Source organism: Aspergillus glaucus, assembly GCF_001890805.1.
Source record: "Aspergillus glaucus CBS 516.65 unplaced genomic scaffold ASPGLscaffold_24, whole genome shotgun sequence".
In the NCBI taxonomy this organism is placed as follows: Eukaryota; Fungi; Ascomycota; class Eurotiomycetes; order Eurotiales; family Aspergillaceae; genus Aspergillus; species Aspergillus glaucus.
In genome coordinates this window covers 127,130-148,685 of record NW_019170476.1, presented here as the reverse complement: position 1 = coordinate 148,685, position 21,556 = coordinate 127,130, and the positions used below count along the sequence as shown (strand labels likewise).

Genomic DNA, 21,556 nt, shown 5'->3' with positions numbered 1-21,556 from the left:
CTGCTTTTGCTCATTGTCTGGGGATATAGCATGTAAACAGGGAACAGAAAAAGAAAGTTGTAGACTGGAGCCTCTCTCTTCAGCCAGACTCTGGCCAGATGAACAAGTGATGTGCTTGATTTGGCGCTGCATCCACATCGGCAACTAGACACAATGGCAAATATGAAGAGCTCGGTTGGCGTGAACCAAGTTGTACAAGGCGCTTGCATATGCAGAAGCTCATTTGATTCTAATGACAGGACCAAATTAGTGATTCGAAATATGTTGCTCTGAAGATCTACGTGACAGGTCGAGAAAAAAACCATGAGCTGAAGATTTATGGGCATATGAACTCAGTGCAAACGAATCACCCAGGCAGAAGGTTCATTCGCAAGCTCCTCGGCCATTTTTCTATTAAAGGGCCTCACGGCCACAATGTTTTCCTTGTCCATGAACCTCTAGGAATCAGTGTAAATGAGGCGATGCGGTGGATTCCTGGTCAAGTAATGACCCTTGAAGATCTGAAACCCTGTATCAGGCAGCTGCTTCTTGTCTTGGATTTCCTATACTCCGAGTCTCATGTAATCCATACAGGTAATAAGCTCCCTTTAGTGTCTAGAAACACATAAACAACCAGCATCAGGCATCATCAGTACTTGCTATCTGCGACGGACGATAACCAATCTCTAGCTTACAGGGCTTGGGGCAAGAAAAGATGCAGACCACACCGGCTTCTTTACGGCGCAACCACAATCACAGCACGTAAAATACAAGAAGCTGGCAAGAACTTTGTCCTCAATTGCATGAATTCATTCGCATCGCTGGAACATGATGGAAATGCCCCAGCAGTCCTACGACCTAAGCTCGTCCATTCCGGAGAGCGACGCGGACGACTGGCGCGAAGTGATGAAAATTATCCCAAAGACACCAGAATACGCCGAAGTGTAACCAACTAGTGCATGGGCCTAACGCTATCAAATACGCCCGGCTGTACACCACAGGCCAAAAGCGGCGCACCCTGGCACTGTCCGGGACAACCCCTGAGGTACCAGGTAGATGTATATGGAAATGTGGCAGTACAAGTCAAGCCCTACAACAAGGTACGGCATGTTATGGATATGCAATAAAGGCAGAGTTAAAGGTAGAGTTACCAGCACCACGTGATGCAAGATACAGGACTTGGTGCAAACATGCTATGAAAACGAACCCCAATGATGACCCCGATAACTATCGGACCCGTGCTGAATATAGGCGCTCGTTGTATTATGACGAGGAATCAAAGGAAGCGCTAAACTGAGGCGAGGTTTTACCCCCTCTATCTGTTTGTTGAATGATGCATTTCTTTTCTGTTGATTTATTTCTCTTTAGCAAGAATTATGGGCAAGACCTCTTCATCTCTCTCTTCTTTTTTCTCTTTTTGGTACTCGTCGATACTCTGCGTCTGTTAGACAAAAGCCATTGCAAAAACAAACTTAGACCTTCTAGGATCAGATTCTAGTACGTATCATTGTGGACCCCTGAGGGCTTTTCAGACTAGGTTCTACAAAACGAACCCACTCTAGTCTCTACATACCAATCACCAGGATTCTCTCTAGCGCAATCCAAAAGAGCCAGATAAGTCTGGCCATCAATATTCGTCAGTTCCGTATCCGCGCCTCGCACACACAACTTCTCAATCGTTACAAGCTCGAGATTCCGCGCTGCTTTGTGTAGAGGGGTTTCGCGGAGACGTGCGTCCTGAACGTTAATAGCAGCGCCCCAGTCAAGTAGCAGGTCGAGCTCATTCATCCAACCTCCAACAGCAGCTAAGTGTAACGGGGTGATGTCTTCAACCATGAGAATGTTAGGATCTGCTCCATTTGACAGGAGGTGCTCCATTATTTCGTAATGGCCCCATCTCGTTGCTATGTGTAATGGGGAACAGCCTTCAGGATCGTGTATTGCGGATACATCGAGTAAGGGGTTGTACTCCAATAAGATTTGGATTATCTCGATATGATTCCATGTAGCCGCTTCATGCAACGCTGTCCAGCCCTATCACTAAAATTAGATTAATAACAAAGGGATGAGGCAGTTGGACCTTACACTACCATAGCTCCTAGCATTTACATCTGCGCCAGACTTCAATAATAGCCTGACTGATTTTGGATCGTCATTCACACAGGCGTCTTGAAGAACCAATCTCCCGGGAGTATTCCTCGCATTTGGGTTTGCTCCATATTGTAGGAGAAGCTCAACAACTGCACTATGTCTGTTGACTGCTGCCCAATGTATTGGCATCCGACCACTGACCATCCACGGTTGGTCATTTATCCCGTGACCCACAACACGCTTGCTCAGGCTGTATTGACGAATGTTCACTGCAGCCCCGCGTTTAAGGAGCAGCTCTGCTATCTCAACATTGCCGAGCTCAGCCGCATATGAAAGCGCAGTGCGTCCATCTCGATGGTCGCGAGTATTTACATCGACATTTTGTTGTAGCATCATATCCACTAATGTGGCAGAGCCAAAATATACCGCTTTTATGAGGTCTTCAGTGTATTTGGGATTGGACGATTTCTCGCCTTCTTCCTCTACCAGCGTTGGGGCCAAAGACTCATCAACTGATGCAAAGTCGAGAATCGCAGATCCAGCATCATCATTAAAGGTGCGCTTCGTATAAATCTCTTTGGTTGGTTCTGTCGTAATCGCAGTTGCAGTTGATTTTCTCAACATGAGTATCATGATAGAAGTCAGAAGTAGGCACTAGCGCAGAATGGGCTCCAAGGACTGGTATACATACAATGTGAGACCTGCCATGGCATCGGAAAACATTGACCTTGTCCTGTCCAGGTCCGTCATCAAAGCAAGTACCTCTTTTCGTCTAAAAGGCCACAACCAGTCACGAACCCAGATATGTGCTTTTGCTTTTTGTCCATTGCTGCGGGCTCCATCATCTGCAGACTCTTCGAGTTGAAGGTGCAAACTCAGCGTGCTTTGTACTTGGTCACAGGTGAGCTGGCATTTAGCCATAGGGACAAGCAGATCTCTCATCGCGTTGCTGAGTTGTTTGTCCATATACACCATGCTTCGTATTTCTGGAGAACCCAGCGCATCTGTCAAATTGCTCACAAGTGTATGGAAGTTCATGATGTCGTGGCTGAGGCTTTCAATTTCCCGTGGTGCATTTTTTATAGTGGATATGAACTCGTAGACTTGAAGAGAGGTCTTGGTAGCGGTTCCTGCCAGTTGTAGGATACCAGCTGCAGTTCCAACAGCCTCCATCATCTGTTTTTGATTTGGATTTCGAAATATAAAGCGTGGTACATGTCAATATAAAGAGGGTGTGATGAGGAGGTGGAAAATGAAAACCTTGGCTCAAGTCAGCCTTGTCGGGAAATGTCCAAAAACACACACTGTTGAAGACGATCCTCCTCTGAACTCCGTCGTGGCAGTGCCATTATAGTCCAAATCGACAGAGCCAATAGTAATACATTTCAATGCATTGATCCCTGCATCGTGGGGCGTTTAGTGTGTCTAGGAGCACCCACTCCGGCTTCATATTCGGGAATAGACTTGTACATGGCCTCCTTGGAAGTACAGAGTCGACTGGCTCCTTCTCCTTCCCGCCAAGTCCATTGTATTGACATCTCAGTTTCTGTACTGTCGTATCGAGTACCCCTGCTAGTGTGTGCAGAATATGGGAGGGAAAATCGGGTGATGTCATGTGAGATAAGGATCACGTGCTGAGATAAGCGTATCTCCGTGTCACGTCCGGGGATAGCATCGACCATCGACAACACTCATTTCTTCTGGGTTGATTGCTTTCCTGGAGCGAGACAGCTCAATTATACTCATCCTTGATTTATATACCCACTTTGTCGTACGCCCACAGCATGGCCCTGTTTTGAATCGTCCCGTGACTAGGGGAGATGCGCAAACCTGCGGTCAACTGAGTTGGTCAGGCTGATAATCACCATTCCACTGATAACCGAGTGCGTTGGTTATAAATATAGCACCGGGCTAGTTCGATTGCCCTTATTCGAGAAAAGCTATTGTTCTCTGTCCCACTTTCCGGCCCATCACAGTCTCTTCGAACCGCCGAACCATTGCACAGGGAGGGAAGGAATAATGCCAGGTTCGAATGCCCAGGTAGTTGATAAACGGGATTTCGATGCGAATCGTTCCCTACTTCGTGATGATACAGATTCCGGTCCCGATGGAGAAGAGGACACGAGATCCCGATTGTCACAGAGCAGCCGGGAAAGTAACGATGGTCTGTTGAACGATGTGGTCGAGGAGATTGTCGAGCGGGATAGACAGAAGATTGCGAAAGAGGTGGTGCGGGTGGCTAGCTTTGCGTGGGGTGTGATTAGTTGGTGAGAATCTTTTGTGTTTGTCGTTGGAGTCTGGATGGGTGCTGACTGTGATTAGTCTTGGAGCTGGTAGTATCACGGCGTTTTCTCTCTACGGTCCGTTACTCCTTACGCGTCTTCACTATACTCAACTACGCGTTAATGCCGTCTCAATCGCCGCGGAGGTTTCCATGTACCTCCCCGTGCCGCTGTTTGGTTATCTCTGCGATCGATACTCGCCATCACCGTTATCCCTGTTCGCCGGTATAGTCTTCTGCGCTGGCTACCTGCTGGCTGCATTTACATATCAGAGTGGTCCTCCGCCAGATGCAGGCGGGGATGGCTGGCCTTTCTGGGTGATGATAGTGGCATTTATTGCCATTGGGACAGCCACGAGCTGTCTATATCTTGCTGCTGTGACGACATGCGCAAAGAACTTTGGCCGAGGTAAACACAAGGGTATCATGCTTGCTGTCCCGATTGCAGGATTTGGCCTTAGCGGCATGTGGCAGAGTCAGGTGGGAACGTACCTTTTGTACGAACCGCGAGAAGATGGAAGCCGGGGAGACGTCGATGTCTTCCGGTACTTTTTGTTTTTGGCGCTATTGCTACTCTGTATTGGAGTCGTTGGCACGTTTGTTCTACGGATCGTCGATGACGAGGAGGAAAAATATATCGACGGAACGGTCGAGGAGTTGGAGCGCAGTGGCATCCTAGGGCAAGAGGGTGGATTCTTCCAGTCGAGAGACGAAGTCCAGGCTTCGTATGGCACGTTTGGCTCTACAGACGGCGCCGATGAGGAGCGACAGTCGTTGACGACGTCGGACGAAGAACGAGAGGAAAGACGGCGCGAGAAGGCACGCGAGGAAGAGGAACGGAAGAAGAACTGGCTGTTGAATTATGAGACGAGGTTGTTCCTCAAGGATCAAACGATGTGGTGGCTTGCCTTGGGCTTCTTTTTGGTGACTGGTCCGGGAGAAGCCTACATCAACAACCTGGGCACCATCATCCAAACATTGACGCCACCATCATACCCTCCCAACGCCCCTCCTCCAGCAGGTCTACCATCCACACACGTCACAACAGTAGCCCTGACCTCAACAATCGCCCGCCTCCTAACCGGCTCCCTAACCGACTTCTTCGCCCCCAAAGCAACCCACCTCTTCCCAACCAACCCCGAAGACGGCGCCGCTCGACCCTCAACCCTCCCCGCCTCCCCTAAAGAAAACCGCCCCACCCTCTCCCGAATGACCTTCCTCCTCCCCTCCGCCATCCTCCTCGCCCTAGGCTACCTCCTCCTCGCCTCCCCACTCCCAATCGCCCACCCATCCCTCTCCCACATAACAACCGCCCTCATCGGCCTCGGCTACGGCAGCTCCTTCTCGCTCGTGCCTATTATCATCTCCGTCGTCTGGGGTGTCGAGAACTTCGGCACGAACTGGGGCATCGTGGCTATGGTTCCTGCAGGCGGGGCGACGGTCTGGGGCGTTGTGTATTCGGGTGCGTATCAGGATGCTATTGACCGTAGTGGGAGTGAGGATGGACAGTGTCATGGGTGGAGGTGTTTTGGGTTCTGGGCTGTGGGGTGTACGGTTAGTGTTAGTGTTGCTGTTGTGGTTTGGGGTGTTGCGTGGAGAGTTTGGAGGAGGAGGGGGGTTTCTGTTTGATTCGTTTTTTGGATTGAGATTGATTGGTATACATACACCAGACCGTTGATTTTGCACTGCGGGTAATATTGAATAATTGCATTGGATATTTTCATCATTCATTAAAATATGTGCCATGTTAAATCTCAGTAGAAGCCGGATCAAGCCCCATAAACACCTTATACAACCGCCTACTAACCGCCGGTCCAATTCTCGAATCCGTCAGGGCACCGTTTTTATTCGCCGATTTCTACATTATCAGCACCACCCCATATACCTGCACCCGTGGGGAACAACATACCTTAACATCCTCCAACAACCCAACCCCCCCATCCTTATCTTTAAACCCCCCCACCAAATCCCCCACGCTCGGATACCTCTCGACAACCCCATACGCCATACTCGCCGTCACCCGATTAACCTCCTGCAACATCTTCACAAAAGTATCCCTCCGATCCTCCCCCGTCTTCACCTGTCCGACATCCATACAGAACGCAGAGTCATTGCCCTGCATGAGTTCCAGTCGATAGGGGATTGTGGAGATATGTTCTGTGAAGGTCTTTAGCCATTCGGCTGATTCGGGGGGTGCGGAGGTGTGGTGGATTAGGGCGTTGTGGTGGATTTGCAGGGATAGGAGGGCGTCTTCGATGGTGTCGTCGTCTACTGATGGTGGCTCTGGTTGGTTTTTGCGGCGCGAGGTGGTGGTGGTAGAGGGGTCGAGTTGGCGGCGGACTTCGGCTTGGTAGGCGCGGTTGCGGGCGTTTTGGTTCTTGCGCATGTGGGCTGTTAGGCCTTCGAGGAGGTAGATTGGTTTGGCGTCGGGGTGGGTTTGTTTGAGATGTAGGACGTGGTTTTGTAGAGTGGAGGGGGAGGTTTCGGGGGCTGTTACCATGACCACGAATTCTTGGGCTGGTAGGAGGCATAGGATGTGTTTTTCTGGTTCGATGCGTAGGGGGCACGGTTCCCAGTATCCTAGGGCTTCATTGTATGTGGCTTGGACCTTCCGTCGCCATTTGACAAGGCCCCGGATCGAGTTCTCGGAAAATGTATACTCAACGCCCAGCCGATTCATGAATTCGACAGCTTGGTTGCCCACGCTAGACCCCTCCAGCGACTTATCAAAGTCGACAATCATCTCTGGCGTTGATTCCTTCTTGTCAACCTTGGACTTGTTCACCTGCGCCAGGTCCGCGGCCAATTGCTTTTCCTTGGCTTTTTCTTCTTTGGTTCTGGCTTTGCGTTCTTTTTCAGCCTCGCGCTCACGTTCTCGTGCTGCCTTGTTTGCTTCGCGAGAGCGGGCTTTGCCTTCTTTGTCTTGTGTTGGTTTGGTGGTTTTGCATTTGGGTTGTGGTGGTTCGAGGTCGTCCACGTTTATGTCCACATGTTCCTCCACAGTAGTTGTCTTTCCCTTTCGCGAGCGAGCCGTAGTCTTTTTTGTTGTTCCTGCACCTGCACTACTCGTCCTTTCCTCGAGACGAGCCAGCAAACTCGCCGTCCGATTTGAAAATGAAGCAGTGGGTTTCGGCCGCTCAGCAATCTCCATCAATTCATCCATATCCGACATCCGGCTGAAGAGCTGGTCACTGAAGTCTTCTATCTCGTCACCTCGTCTTCTGCCTTTGCCCTTATCCTGGCCCTTCCCAGTATCGTTTCCATGGTCGTCGTCACTGTCAATCGTAATCGTATTCTCCTTCTGAACAGACCCCACCACCCCAGTTCCCCGCGGCTTCCCAGCAGACGACGTAAAAACAATCGGATCCGAATCAACCGCCCATCTCGACCCCATCCCCATCCTTAAACCCCTACCCTTATTCCCATCCGCACCCCTCGTAGTACCAGGACTACCGAACGACCCCGGCTCCGGCGCAGGCGGTAACCTACACTCATCGAAATCATCCGAGAACTTGAACGGATTCGAATCCCTCGTATTCAGATTCAGATTTGGCGATTTGGACCTCCTCGACGTTGGCCCAATTGACGACGGTATCCCCAACTCATCAGAGAACTGGAACGGATTGCTCTTCGCGCGCGGATTCGGTGATTTAGAGGGTGATTTCCTGCCCGTCGACGAGGGAATTCCCAATTCATCGGAAAACTGAAACGGATTCGTATTCCTATTCGTGTTCAGGTTCGGTGATTTCGATCTCGTTGTCGGGCCAATAGACGAAGGTATTACCAGCTCATCAGAGAACTCAAACGGATTCGACTTTCTAGTATTCGAATTCAAATTGCGATTTGGAGATCTAGACTGGCGTGGCTGGCCTGACGGTGGTACATTGAAATCCAATTCACCGCTAACACGCCGTCTCTTGCTCGGATTATTATCATCTAACGTATCGCGCGCGTTCGCAAACGGGGAGGAAAATATATCGATATCATCAGAGAACGTAAATGCCGGAGGCGGTCGAGGTGCTCTAGTATTCGTGGTATTCGCGAAGAACGGCGGCGGACTAGAAACGAACGCTGATGGTGGTGCTCGGGATTGCGCTGGTGGTGGTTTCTCAGCTGGTGCTGGGGGTGTTGAGGAGATGAGGTCGATAACGTCTGGCATTCTTTGCTTTGTATGAGGGGTGTGGGTTGAATAGAAGCTGGATCTACTCTTGAAGTTTGGAACGCGTCCCGACGCGGAGTCACGTGAGATCTATAGCTTTAATTGGAAAGCGATATTGTACAAGACAACAGAGGGGTATTGATACAGAAGAAAAAAGAAAGAAACTACATCGCCTTGATAGCCCAGAATGCGAGTACTGAGAGAAGCACGCCCGATAGGCTCAGCAGCATGAGTAACTGCTGAGACCCGTTGAACGGGCGTCTCTCGCTCCGCAGCATTTCCCCAATATTTTCCTCCAGCCGGTCTCCCATCGATCTCAGAGAGAATTCCTCTTCGACTCTTGCCTTCCCGGCAACTGCCATGCGCAGGGTCCTATTCTGATCCAACCCGTAGAGCACCTTATCCATAACATCCGTCCAGTCATCAACCTTATTCGCATCACGCAACCACCCCGTCTCACCCTCAACAATCGTCTCCAATGGCCCACCGGTATTCGACGCCAGCACCGGAATACCAGCATGCATAGCTTCAACAGGGACTATGCCAAAGTGTTCGTTGACGGGGGTGTAGAGGAGGAGTTTTGCTTGCGAGAGGAGGGTATCGCGGAACGCGGTGGGGACGGAGAGGAGGAAGAGGACGTCGATGGAGTCGGGGATGGAGAGGGCGGAGATGACAGTTTTCGAGGTTGCGGTTTGGAGGCCGAGGGTTGAGGCGAGGGTGTCGAGTTCTTTGTGGTATTGCACGTTTTCTTGGACGCGGTTGTCGTAGCCGCCTGTCGTTACTCTCCCATTAGCATCCTCATCGCACGTGCGCATGCGCAAATAGTAGTAAGGAAAGGGGGCTCACCAGCAATAACCAACCTCGTCCCCCTCCTCTTCTCCTCCCCAAGCCCATGATACGCCCTAATCGCAAGCCCCATATCCTTCTTCCTCTCAAATCGATTAATACTCAACAGAATCTTCTTCCCACCCCAAAGCTCCCCTTCCTCAACCCCCTCCGCAATCCCCTTCTCCTTCCCCTTCGTCTTCTCCGCCGTATCAACACACGGATAAACAACACTAACATCCCCCAACGTACTCCCCCCAAAAACACCCCCCACAACACCCCTCGTAAACCTCGAATTCGCAACAACCCGATCCGCAGCGCTCATCGCCCACCCCTCGAACCAGTCGAATGGATACCGGTATAATCCCTTTGCAAGACGAAAGAGTGTATTCTGCTCATCGCGACGCGCGAGTAATTGGTCCGGAAAGTGACAGTAGAATAAAATCCGCTGCCTGCCGCGAGTCGCATGCTCGCCCAGGAGTTTAAGAATCGGTACACACGCAGCCAGTTGGTCGATTATAAACACCTCCTCTACCTCCTCCTCCCCCTCCTTTTCGCCCATCGCCGTGCTAGCCGTGGCCAACTCCCCCAGCACAGAAATCGTCAAATGCACCTGCCTAAGCACCGCCATAAGCACATGCGCCCTCCCCGCGACACTCCCCGGAAAGAGTGTATTCCCGCGCACGCGCACATCGAGCGTTCCATCGCGCGCCTCATCGAAGCAGTGGCCCGTGTCGCGGTGCGAGGTGTAGATGGTGACTTTATGGCCGCGGGATTGGAGGGCGAGGGCGACGTCGATGATGAGGCGTTCTGCACCGCCGATTCCGAGGTCCGGGTGGATTATTGTTATGTTGGGGGGTCGGCGGGGCATTTTTTGGTTTTGAGGAATTGTTTTCGAGGATTGGTTGAGTGGTGATGGTGGTGAGGAGGTGGGATAATTAATAGCTATGGGTTTGAGACACGCGGCGGGTTGGGGCGTCATGTGATGATTACACTGTATGAACTATGAACTTCACTCTTTAGCCCTCTATGTCACTGAATGATCAAGAAATGTATTCCTCAGAAATAATCAACATGGCTCAATTTTTCTTTCCTGTGTTTTTTCTCTGCTGTTCCCAAGTATGACAGGGAATGCTAGAAGGCACTTAATTCCATGTACTATCTAGAGATGTTTGTTCTTCTCTTGACAAGGGCAAAATAAAGTCGCTTGGCAGGAAGCGGGGGAATCATTATTGTTGACTTATTGCACTATTCCTGGGTCAGCTCATTTTTCCTTACTTCGCAACCTGAAGAAATCTACTAAGCATGGCACCAAATCCTGGCAATAGTCATGTCGCAGTGGCAGCTACGACGAGTTCAGAAGATGAACCTGTACAGGATTCTGGCAACTTTCTGTCTCTCAAGTGGGCCATTGGTGAAAAATGGTCTTGTCGTTCAAAGTAAGCAGGGCTATCAACGAAAGAATAGACACTGGGCTGTCAGCTAATAGTTATGCAGCTATTCCGGGGCCCTTCTTTTCAATATCGGTGCATTTATTCTCCCAGCATTGTATAACACGCTTGTTAAGATCTGGGTTGCCAATATCGATACCTCCCTCGTTGTTACAACTGACGTCTACACATACATTGGTACCATCGCAGAGGTCTTAAACGAGGGCCTTCCTCGCGCTGTGTGGGTGACCATTGCGGACAAAGAGGCGCGATCATTCCAGTCCCGCCTGGGGCTAGCACATACTCTGATAATATTCCAAGCCATCCTCGGAACAATCATGAGTCTTATATTCGCAGGTGCAGCAAAGGCATTTTCAGCAACCTTTGTCCCACACGCTGTCCAGGAGGCCAGTGTCACATATGTCCGGATTAGCGCCTTCTCAGCTTTGAGCTCGGCTCTTGAAGTTGCGGTTTCCAGCGCCACGAGAGCCCTTGATAAGCCAGATGTACCCCTTCTGATCAGCTCTGTCAAAGTGGTTGTGAATATCGCCCTAGATCTCATGATCATCTCTAAATTCCATGTCGGCGGTTGGACTCCAGACATCAACATGCAAGCTGGGATCCGTCTAAGCTGTGATATGATTGCGGCAGTTTCTGGGCTACTATACTTCTCCATTTCCACCAGCACTGGGAGAAGCCGCGGTGGCAGGCAGAGTCATAGTGAACCACCCAGCTTACAGGCCTTTTTTGTGCTTTTCAAGCCAGGTTTTATCACCTTCATTGAATCAGCGGTTCGAAATGCATTGTACCTTTGGGTTGTGGCTGGAGTTGTTGCCATGTCAGCGGATTATGCAACTGCCTGGGGCGTCTTCACAACTATTCGGTGGGGTCTGGTGATGGTTCCAGTTCAGGCCCTGGAGGCTACCTCGCTGGCCTTTGTAGGACATTACTGGGGGGAGTTGAAGCATATGAGTAACCAAGAACGCCGGTCCTGGAAGATCCTCTTCAGTATGTATTGACTTCCCATCCTGCACATGGTCTATATCTATATCTCCAGACAAAGTCTCATTCTTGATAGTAACCACACGACCTGCAATTCTGTCCGTGGTGATAGCTACAGCCATCGAAATCCCTCTATTTATCTTCCTGGCAACATTCGGCTGCAAACCTTTTGCATTATTCCTGTCCCAATCAGAAGCTGTTGCTGAGATCACTGCGCATATGTGGCAAACAATAGACTGGTAAGCCCAACAAACCTGTCTTTGTTTCGTTTCTTTTCCTAATCGCTTCAAGGTGCTATATATTATATGCCATATCTACTCAGCTCGCAACCATATTGCTAGCCACTCGCCCATTGTGGTATCTGGGACAGTCCCTTGTTTCGAATTTATTATATGTACTTCCTTGGGCCATCGTTTGCCAGGTGGTTGATCTCAATCCAGCAAATGCATGGACGTACCATAGTCTGGTTTTCGGAGGAAGCTTGGTATTTTCCTTTGTGGAAATTTTGTTCATCGATATGTTATGGGGTTGGAGACTCCTGCGTGGAAGGTTGCATACGGATTCTGTTTGATGCTAATAAGCCGTCTCAATCTTTCCAATGGAGAAACGAATGAGTGCTTCTTCTGAATATCGGTTGTAGTGAAGGAATGCCAGAACACTTAACCAGATGCTCCACAATCCAAGACATTTTGATTCGGGAACTCGGACACAAAACCCGGAGACTGAATTAGCAATCTTAAGAGAAATTCCTATTACGTTGGCTATACTACTGTAATTGTGACCCGGATATCATTATTGATATTGCCTGACATACTGTAAAATATCATCTCAATCCCCATCCTTCGATCCCCATGATCTTCCACCTTCCACCTCACACATCAGACATATATTCATCCCCATCCGCATCCACTGCACCAGACATATATGGATCCCCATCCTCGTCCGTTCGGTCTTCCACATGATTACCTGCATTGCCACAGCCTCTTTCCGAAACTCCAATTCCATCCACACATTGAGACGAGCTTAAGTCAAGAGATAATTGTATTCCATTGCTTGCAATAAAGAGCTGGGTATTAACAATACAGACAGGCATGTTCCCATTTCCCACTCTTACACCATCACTATTGTCCATTGCTTCACGTCTTTACCCTCTACTACCTTGTCTGAGATATTATTTTCCAGTCGAGACTCCCCCTGCTTCGAAATTAAATATCGGTGGAAAAAGGAAAAAAGGAAGAAACGCCCGAGAGCCTGCTTATTGTATATTTCTTGATACATGTTGCGTGGGGTGAAGCCTATAAAAGCAGTTCTGATCACAACACACAAACATTTACCCTCTGCACCCTCCTTTCTGGCTTCTACGCGGGAGAAAAGAGACAACGACACACTCTCACGTACGCCCATGCCACAATAGCAAATTGTATTGTTTTCATAGAGATTAGTTGTCAGAAGACGGTCCACCGACATATTGCTGAATGAACCTTATGTATATTAATCTATGAATCAATTGAATGGAATGAATTATTCTACTGCTTTTATACAAATCAATAACAACAATCTCACAATTGGTATCCGCGACTGCGAGTAAAGATAACAAACACAGCCTATCCGAGGCAAGCACAATTATAGACAATGTTAAGAGGTGTATGTATGTAGACATCACAAAAGGTAACATGAAAATATACAATCGAAGGTCTGCCAAAGCCACAGACAGCAACCTCTTAGAAGTCGTCGTCAAGTTGAAATATCGTAGAAATGAAACATCAAGAGACATAAAACAAGATTATCTGTGCGACACAGCAGAGAATTGAAACAAAGGTATCAACGGATAAAACAGACAAAAGGGGGGATATCAACTACGTTGAACTCATAATACAGAAGAAATCATAGAAAGTAAAGCAAAAAGAAAAAAAAAAAAAAAAAAAAAAAAGCTATTTGCCTTGGGGTATCCCAGTCGAAAAAAAAAAAAAAAAAAAAAAAAAAAAAAAAAAAAAAAAAAAAAAGCCTCCAACGGGGAATATAACACAAATCAAACCAGAAAATGACGCCAAAGTCGAGTTCGAAGAACCAGGAAAGCAGCTTAGAAACAGTTCAGCGTGCTCTTCTTCTTCTTCTTGTTAAGCGCATTCATCCGCTCCTCGAGCTGAGCACGAGCAGCCTCAGCCTCACGCCGTGCGCTTCTCTCCTCCTCAACAGCTTGCAATGACATGCGCTGCGAGCTGCGCTCCTTGCGAAGCGTAGAGAGCTCGTCTTCCACCTGGAACGCCTTCTTCTTCCATGCTTCGCAGTCCGACTTGACCTTGTTGCTTTGCGCCTCGAGGTCGCCGAGAGCTTCTTCCAGGGTTGCTGTGAGCTGCTTCTCGGCGTAGAGGTGCTTTTCGATGGTCTTGATGCGCGCCTCTTGGTCTTCGACGATTTGCGAGTTTACCAGTTCCTTGCTGGTGTGGCGAGAGCTGGGGGGAGAAATGCTGCCGGTGTTGCCATTGGTTTGCGAGGCGATGGTTGGGAGGGGCGGCAGAGGAATGGCGGGAGGAGGAGACGGAAGAGAAGTTGCGGAAGAGCTCTTGCGGAGGTTGGAATTGACAGAACTGCTGCGATCGTGCGACGCATCGGTTCCGCTGCCGTTCTTGAGTTGCAACTGCATCATGTTAGTATCAGCATCAGGAATAGGGCGAAAAGGACAAAAAACATACCTCAAGCTGCTCAATCCGAACCTTGTAAGTCTCAATATCGTTCTCATACACAGAAATCTTGGTCTTAGCATCCACCAGCGCCTGATCACGTTCCTGCTGGATGACCGAAAGACGGTTGTTGTGCTGATCAAAGCTGTTGGTGATCTGGTCCTCGAGCTCCTCAACAAGACGCGCGCTCTTGTTCTTCTCAGTCGTGATCTCCTCCACAAGCGCATCCTTCTTCTTCACCTGATCATCGCGCTGCTGGAGCGTATCCTCGAGGGTAGCAACAAGAATAGCCAGCTCGTGTACCTTGGCGTCCTGGGCGGCGGTCTTCTTGGTGAGTTCCTCCAGACGACCATCATCGCCACCGTTGTTCTCAACCCGCTTGCGCAGGTCTTCGTTGGTATCCATGAGCTCGGCGTACTTGTCGGAGAAGTGCTGCTTCTGGGCCAACACCTCTTGGATTTGCTCTGACAGGTTGTCCTTGGTGACGTCGGACTTGAGGAGGTCGGAAACCATCTTGAGCAGCTTGGCCAGTTCGTCCCGCGACTCGGCCATCTCGGTGCGCAGCGCCTTCATGGCGTCGTCGTGCTCGGCATTCTTAGCGGCGAGTTGCGACTCGTATTCAGCATGCGCAACTGCCTTGGTCCGTTCCTCCAATTCGCTCAGCTCGCGCTTGTGGGATTCTTGCAGCGACGACAGCTCCTGCTGGTGACCGGTCATCGTCGACTGATGCGTCTCGATCTCCCGTCCCAAGTCAATAACACGAGACTGGTGGGTGAAAACCTCGTCGTCATTGCCGTCCTTGGTAGCTACATGCTGGTTGAGTTGGTCTTGAGCCGACGAATGCGACTTCTCCAAAGATGCGATCGTCGTGAGTTGAGTGGCAATCGTGGCCTTGTGTTCTTCGATGGTATTCGTCAAGCTGTTGACCAAGCCCTGCTGCTGGATCCGGCCGTTGTCGAGATCGCGGGCAGTAGCCTCCTTTTCATTGGAGGTCTCACGAGCAGCGTCGCCTCCCCGTTCCGCGCGCAGCGCATCCACAGACGCCAAGGCGGTCTCCAACTCAGTAAGGGTCGAGCCCAGCTTCTGCTCGGAGCCTTGCAGCGAGTCCAGGGCATTCTGGTGCTTGCCCTTCCACTCGGTCAGTTCGCGCTCCAAAACACCAAGGCGCCTGTCATGCTCATCCGCACCAGCATCCTGGGCGCGAGCGGCTTCCTCCTGGGTCTTGAGAAGGCCCCTGAGTTGCGCAATCTCGCTGTGGAGTTGCAGCTCACGAGCGTCATGCCCGGCCTTGAGGTCGCCCATCAGGTTCTCCTGCTGCACGACCTGGTCGCGGAGTTGCGTCACCAGACCCATATCGATCGACGACGCTCCACCCTGCAGACTGGACCGTTCCCGGGTCAGACCAGAGATGATGGTGGACTTCATCTCCATCTCCTTCTTCACGCTCTGGTTCTCCGATTCCAAGGACTGAATGCGATCCATGCGAGTGTGCAACTCGTGCATCGCAGAGTCATAGTGCACGTCGAAGTTCTGCAAGGTGTCGGGGTGAGATTCGAAAGCCTCGACGGCGATGTTACGCAGGGCGGCCAGAGAGCGATGCGCCCGATCGACAGTAGACATAAGACTTTGGCTGGTCTTCCTGCGGATGACGGGTGACTTGAATCCAGGCGTGGAAGGCGGCGACGACGAGCGCGACCGTTGAAGCTCAGACTTGAGGGTCTCCACCAAGTTCATCACACCCTCATGCTCAGTCTGCAATTCCGCGTATTTCTGGGACATGAGACTGACACCCTCCTGGTGCTCCAACAGTAGCCGGCGCATCTCTTCCACCTCATCCTCCCCAGGCTCCTTCTTGGTGATTTCAGAAGCATTCGATGCCTCCGGCGACGTAGCAGACTCCCCGGCCAAGGATAATTCCGAGGAGAGTGATCGCGAGAACGAATGTTGAGTTCCAGTTCTCGACTCGGTCCCGGGGGCTCGGGTATCCTCTAAAAAAGAAACCGGACGGGAGTTGGTGGTAGCGGTGATGGGCGACGACGGACGGTCCTGGAGAGCGTCAGATGGAGCGAGATGACTATGGCGAGCTTCATCCGCGGTGTCCTGCTGCACCTTCGCCAACGCCTTGACCGCTTCCTCGTACTTGGCTTCGAGCGTCTCGTACTCAGTCACAGTCGACTCGTGCTGCATGCGCAGGTCGAACAGCTCCTGGTTGACGGTGTCGAGTTTGTCCGCGACAAAGCGAGACTGGTCATCGGCAGTGGGACTCTGGACAGGCTTGATAGCAACACCGGTGGCAAGTTCATCACTGCCGTTGGCAGATTTGGCCATCTCGTCCTGCAAGGTGGGGCCAGAACCGGTCAAGCTGTCGTCATGATGCTCATCATCAGATTCAGGAGCGGCCGTCTCGGTTGCTTCGTTCAAGGGATCCAAGGAGGTAGCGCGCTTCCGCATGTGTTGGGCGCTCTTCATGGTCATGGCGCGGGTCTCAAAGTCATCACGGCTGCTATGCCTCTTGTGGTGGCCATTCTGCTGCTTGGTGTGGTCGAGTTCGGTGAGCAGGTTATCTAGCTTGCCCAGGCTGCGCTGGCGCTCAACAACATGCTCCAGACGTTCCACCTCGCGTTGCATCAACTCCATATCCTGATCGGCTTCAGCGAGTCGCTCCTCCAAAGTGGAGATGTATTCTTCGCAGCCAGTCTCGCCCTCGCGGGCACGGCTCACCTCCTTGCGCAGCTCAGAGACGATGGCGGCATGCTGCTCCTCGCCTGACGACTGTCCATCGAGCTTGTTCTCCAGCTCATGTAGATATGCTTCCGTGCTGGACTCGCGATCGAGCAACTTTTGGACCCGCGCCTGCAGCTGTGTGTTGACGGTCTCGGCGTAGGTGCACTTGGTTTCACGCTCCAGAAGAGTACTCTCTGTGACGGAGAGAGACGAACGGGTGTTGGAAAGCGACGATTCGAGGCTCTGGATGGTCTTTTCGTACTCCAAGACCACCTGCTCCACCGATTCAGCAAAAGAGTGCGACCGCTTCAGTCGCTCCACGGAGCTCTTGCCAACCGAAGAGGCATCGTCCGATGCATCGTCCTGGCTTGTGGATGGCCGCTCGGAATCCCGGGCCATGTCCGAAATAAGCCTAGCATGGCGTTGGCTGAGAGCGTTGTAGCTTTCTTGCGCGTCCAACAGCTGGTTCTGCAGGTCCATCTCTTTCTCGTTGCGCCGTTCCGACGAACGCTCCCGGGGAGGCGCCATGTGGCGGTCATTTTCCTCGGCACTGTGCAGTTGCTGCCGCAAAAAGGCAACCTCAGCCTTGAGGCGGTCAATGACGGCCTGCTTGTCACTTTCGTCGGAGACCTGTTGGATACGGGGTTTGCTCTGAATGGCACGGGCGCGCTGCGCATATTGGATTGTGTTCAGGGTTTCGCTGAGGTGGAATTCTGCGGGTGTAACACATGCGATCATGTAGGTGTATGCATTGCCGCCCAGGGAATCCTGCAGCAGTCGGGTGAGTTTTGAATCGCGGTACGACACGTGGGAGCCCGACTGCCGCGACGACAACTGGGAGATGACTTTGCCCAAGGCTGCCAGACCAGCGTTGATGGAAATACCCTCGCGCGCACGTTCACCCGACGCTCCGGTGTTCTTCAACCTTTCACTTCCTGCCAAGTCGACAAAGTGAAGTTTGCTGTCAACGGTGACGGAGGGATCGGAGTTACCAAATTCGATCGGAGCAGACATGCGCTTGTCCTTGGGGGACGGCGATCCTATGGAAGGGCTTGACTGTTTGTTGCGCTGGACAAGATTCAAACTGAATACCGCATGCGATCGGGAGGATTTGGCGTTAATCGCCGTCGAGTCCGTCTGACGGATGGAAGAACCGAAATTCAGAGCGCCAATCAAGTCGTCGAAGGAATTGATGTCGACCTGGTGTAGACCAGCCAGGATAATGCGACCTTTGGTATCCTCGCGGATAGTGACGGGGGGGCGTTCATTCCCGGGGGTCTCAGGAACAAGGAGATCTCGTAGTGTTTCGTTGTAAATCTACCAACGTCAGTGTTCTGCCAGGAAGGATTTCTTGGCGATACGCACCTCGACGTAAGTGGCTTTGAGTTGCCAATTTTTATCGGGATTATTGGCCTTTCCGAAGCTGGAGGTGGAACTCATAGAGTACCGCGACGGCGTTCGGAGGCCGGTGGAGCTGTTGCGATTGTGTTTCTGCGGACCATCTAGTTTCTCAAACAACAACTGGGCGGCACGTGGAATGACACCCATAGCCTCGGTGTTATTTTGTTCGTTCGGACCGGAAGTACCCATGGTGTAGGACTTTCCGGCGCCGGACTGACCGTAGGCCAACAGGGAGACATTGTAACCCTGCAGGAAGGAGTTGACGCTGTCGCTGAGATAATCCCAAATGCCCTCCTGGTCCACGGTTTCTGCAAAGACGCGATCAAAGACAAAGAGTTTGCGCCCCTGGGGAACGTCGACGGCGACGCTGGTTGGAGCCGTCACATGAACCATGGAACGCTGGAAACGTTGCGGGATTAATTCGTAGCCGGGATCGGTGGCTTTCAGGGGAGGTCGCACGCGGACAGCTGCAGCAGGTCAGTTCAACACCTGTACATGGTGACAGAGACACAAAGAGAATACGCACCGACTTTGACGGCGGTTTTGGTATCCTCGTCCGAAGCGCGACTGCCGGGCCCTTGTTTACTGCTCATGCTCAACCGGCTGTTGCTTCTTGGAGTCCGCATCATGCTGAACCGCGGGGAAGCGGCCGTGGGAGAGGCCGGCGGCGAGCCCGTCATGGCCCTTTATTATGAGGAGGACGACGAGAGATGTGAAAGAAAGATGCGATGGAACAAACGGAGGTTCAGGAGAGAAGAAGGGATGGGGAGATCATCGGCTCGTAGTCGTCGTCGTTTGGCGATATATGAGTATCTGTAGTGTGCGTTTGTTAGTGATGCCCAATAAGACATATGGCAATAACAGAATAAGAAAAGAAATAGCAGATTATTATTATTATTGTGATTATTGTGATTATTGTGTTGACGTACCAGAAAGCGAGTGCGCGACTCGGAGGACAAGCCCCAGAGACGGAAAAGAAACGAATAGCGATCACAAAAAAAAGAATAAAAAATAATGTTTAAAGGAAAGAAGGAACGCACCACCCGCCACCAGAAAAAGCAAAAGATGAAAAGAATCGATAGAGAGAGAGAGAGAGAGAGAGGAGAGAGAAAAGAAAGAAAGAGAGCGGGAGAGATTAAGGAGAGTGACAGGTCTGGGGACAACGACTAAGGAGGCCCATCTCAATTAATCGGCGTTTTAGCCGCGTAATTACTGTATTGTCTGTATGCTGCTACTATATTCTCATACTGATATTATCAGTATTGATTGAAATATTCTTCATCATTATTCCTCTGTAAGGACTATAATCTATGGTAGGTTTTATGCAGCGCGCATTCTTTAAATATGGCCTCGTGCGGGTGGAGCAATAAACCATGCATTCCATACATACAGCACAGCACATACGGAGTACTCCGGAGTCGCACGGGGTATTACTGGCAGTCTTTGTATACAGAATGAGCTGTGATATTGATTTATTTGTAATTCCATGCCTCTGTAGACAATTTCTCAATTGTTGATTTATGGCACTGTGTCGAGTACGGAGCACAGTACAGAGCAGTGATCCCGGCCGATACAAAAATGGGAAGTGCTCCGACTGGACTTTCAGTGTAGAATATTAACATTAACACTCTGAAGCATTGGCTTTGATTGTCCTGTCAGTGCGTGCTAGGTGGGTTTCTGGCGCCTTCCTGTTTGGGTAACAGTCATTCACTTCTTTGGCCTTCACCTCTACTCTGTATATCTTCTGTTATTCTTGCTATCATTTTCTTTCTATGCAAGAAATTTTCCGAAAGCGCTTTTACTGATACGCGACGTCCTTTCGAACGACATCGCCGTGGATACATACAAACTCATGTTCGGAGCGGTTCCAACGCTGGCATACGGAAGAAGGTCCTCGGAATACCGCCACAAGAAAGGGACATAGCTATAATAGTGAGTACAGAGCACCCTCACGCTGCTGCTCATTTACCCGTTGTACCATATCCGACGAAAGAACAGCCTACTAACTACCCTGTTGCAGGCCAAAGCACTGCATGCCATCGTTTACAAAAACACACCATTGATATGAACCCAGCGCTAGTTAACGAGGCTTCCATGGCCCCAAAGAAACACGGGACTAGTCGCATTTGCCAAATGCGCCCATGAGCCGGATGTCAGACAAGCAAAAAGACCTCGATACCCTTGTCTCCTCTATGGGGCGACACCATAAATACTTTACCATAGACCACGAGGTCGACACCCGAACGCAGTCTCGAACTACTCCGTACAGTGATCAATCACCTGGACCCTCTTTGAAATGCGGGAGAATATTCTCCCATGAACAAAGTGGGGATGCAAATTCGTCCAGAACAGCTCAGCATAGCGATCATCCAATCAGTCCCAGGCTTTCTGCTTGATTCAAGAGAAAAAATTGACTTGTACGATGAATGAATAATGCAGGTATTCTTCAGGGGCACGTTGGACGTCGATAAACTTTGTCTGCCCCGGAAAACAACAAAAGTCCCGAGTTTATTACTCTGGTCTATTGGCGGGAGAATCCTTCGTGCTGTTCTATTCCCACGAGTAGAAATAATCCAGAGCACACCAAGTGAAGAAGAATATGCCGGATCCGAAGGTGTGCATCCACCAAAAATACCCCGAGTACGCGATACGAGTCGATATGCTAGTCGATACATCACAAAAGAAAAGACCAGAAATTGGAACCCAAACAAGGGTATTATTACGGAGAATTATTTCCTCTACAGTCTCGCTCATTCGCTGGGCCTCGTATTTCCTAGAAATTCTATGTAGATTCTGCAGAAGATCCCCGAAGATCTCGCGCGGCTAAACGCACAATAGAATTCAATGGATGGACTTCATAGCCAATATCCAACCAACTACCGCGCACTATGCTCCTGCATAAACTCAAGGTTGGTCCTAACGGTCAGGGCCAAAAAGGGGATCGAATCCCCCGGGTTCTCAAAAATTGATTTCTATAGTATTC

The 21,556-nt window shown here is 50.6% G+C and overlaps 6 protein-coding genes across 6 annotated transcripts; 2 read left to right on the top strand and 4 right to left on the bottom strand.

Annotated features, from left to right (window-relative positions):
• Positions 1-1,945: 1,945 nt before the first annotated feature.
• On the bottom strand, positions 1,946-3,328 carry ASPGLDRAFT_864600 (ankyrin repeat domain-containing protein). Its single transcript, XM_022550387.1, has 4 exons — positions 2,762-3,328; positions 2,140-2,686; positions 2,065-2,090; positions 1,946-2,013 (listed from the first exon to the last, which is right to left on the bottom strand). The coding sequence occupies exons 1-3, from the start codon at positions 3,244-3,246 to the stop codon at positions 2,085-2,087; spliced, it is 1,038 nt and encodes a 345-aa protein (XP_022397039.1). The 5' UTR covers positions 3,247-3,328; the 3' UTR covers positions 1,946-2,013; positions 2,065-2,084.
• A 532-nt stretch (positions 3,329-3,860) lies between these two features.
• ASPGLDRAFT_179068 (MFS transporter) lies at positions 3,861-5,980 on the top strand (the record flags this gene model as incomplete). Its single annotated transcript, XM_022542935.1, has 2 exons — positions 3,861-4,337; positions 4,393-5,980. The coding sequence occupies exons 1-2, from the start codon at positions 4,090-4,092 to the stop codon at positions 5,978-5,980; spliced, it is 1,836 nt and encodes a 611-aa protein (XP_022397038.1). The 5' UTR covers positions 3,861-4,089.
• A 118-nt stretch (positions 5,981-6,098) lies between these two features.
• On the bottom strand, positions 6,099-7,745 carry ASPGLDRAFT_134836 (uncharacterized protein; the record flags this gene model as incomplete). Its single annotated transcript, XM_022541326.1, has 2 exons — positions 6,099-6,209; positions 6,261-7,745. 2 exons carry the CDS (start codon positions 7,743-7,745, stop codon positions 6,099-6,101), a joined length of 1,596 nt encoding a protein of 531 aa, XP_022397037.1.
• Positions 7,746-8,572: 827 nt separating this feature from the next.
• Positions 8,573-10,246, bottom strand: ASPGLDRAFT_51550 (GDP-Man:Man(1)GlcNAc(2)-PP-dolichol alpha-1,3-mannosyltransferase). Its single transcript, XM_022547556.1, has 2 exons — positions 9,357-10,246; positions 8,573-9,282 (listed from the first exon to the last, which is right to left on the bottom strand). The coding sequence occupies exons 1-2, from the start codon at positions 10,204-10,206 to the stop codon at positions 8,675-8,677; spliced, it is 1,458 nt and encodes a 485-aa protein (XP_022397036.1). The 5' UTR covers positions 10,207-10,246; the 3' UTR covers positions 8,573-8,674.
• Positions 10,247-10,469: 223 nt separating this feature from the next.
• Positions 10,470-12,488, top strand: ASPGLDRAFT_179059 (uncharacterized protein). The gene is made up of 4 exons (XM_022542934.1): positions 10,470-10,774; positions 10,833-11,773; positions 11,844-12,006; positions 12,059-12,488. The coding sequence occupies exons 1-4, from the start codon at positions 10,641-10,643 to the stop codon at positions 12,336-12,338; spliced, it is 1,518 nt and encodes a 505-aa protein (XP_022397035.1). The 5' UTR covers positions 10,470-10,640; the 3' UTR covers positions 12,339-12,488.
• Positions 12,489-13,847: 1,359 nt separating this feature from the next.
• On the bottom strand, positions 13,848-19,202 carry ASPGLDRAFT_29030 (kinesin family protein; the record flags this gene model as incomplete). Its single annotated transcript, XM_022543817.1, has 4 exons — positions 13,848-14,405; positions 14,461-18,489; positions 18,538-19,040; positions 19,100-19,202. The coding sequence occupies 4 exons, from the start codon at positions 19,200-19,202 to the stop codon at positions 13,848-13,850; spliced, it is 5,193 nt and encodes a 1,730-aa protein (XP_022397034.1).
• Between the last annotated feature and the right edge of the window lie 2,354 nt (positions 19,203-21,556).

What these genes read in the sequence shown, in the direction of transcription:
- ASPGLDRAFT_864600 (XM_022550387.1), bottom strand. Translation starts at nt 3,246, where the DNA reads ATGATGGAGGCTGTTGGAACTGCAGCTGGTATCCTACAACTGGCAGGA. An exon ending in GCCATGGCAGGTCTCACATT is followed by an intron (nt 2,687 to 2,761) that starts GTATGTATACCA and finishes ACTCATGTTGAG; the next exon opens with AAAATCAACTGCAACTGCGA.
- ASPGLDRAFT_51550 (XM_022547556.1), bottom strand. Translation starts at nt 10,206, where the DNA reads ATGCCCCGCCGACCCCCCAACATAACAATAATCCACCCGGACCTCGGA. An exon ending in GACGAGGTTGGTTATTGCTG is followed by an intron (nt 9,283 to 9,356) that starts GTGAGCCCCCTT and finishes GAGTAACGACAG; the next exon opens with GCGGCTACGACAACCGCGTC.
- ASPGLDRAFT_179059 (XM_022542934.1), top strand. Translation starts at nt 10,641, where the DNA reads ATGGCACCAAATCCTGGCAATAGTCATGTCGCAGTGGCAGCTACGACG. An exon ending in AAATGGTCTTGTCGTTCAAA is followed by an intron (nt 10,775 to 10,832) that starts GTAAGCAGGGCT and finishes ATAGTTATGCAG; the next exon opens with CTATTCCGGGGCCCTTCTTT. An exon ending in GTCCTGGAAGATCCTCTTCA is followed by an intron (nt 11,774 to 11,843) that starts GTATGTATTGAC and finishes CATTCTTGATAG; the next exon opens with TAACCACACGACCTGCAATT.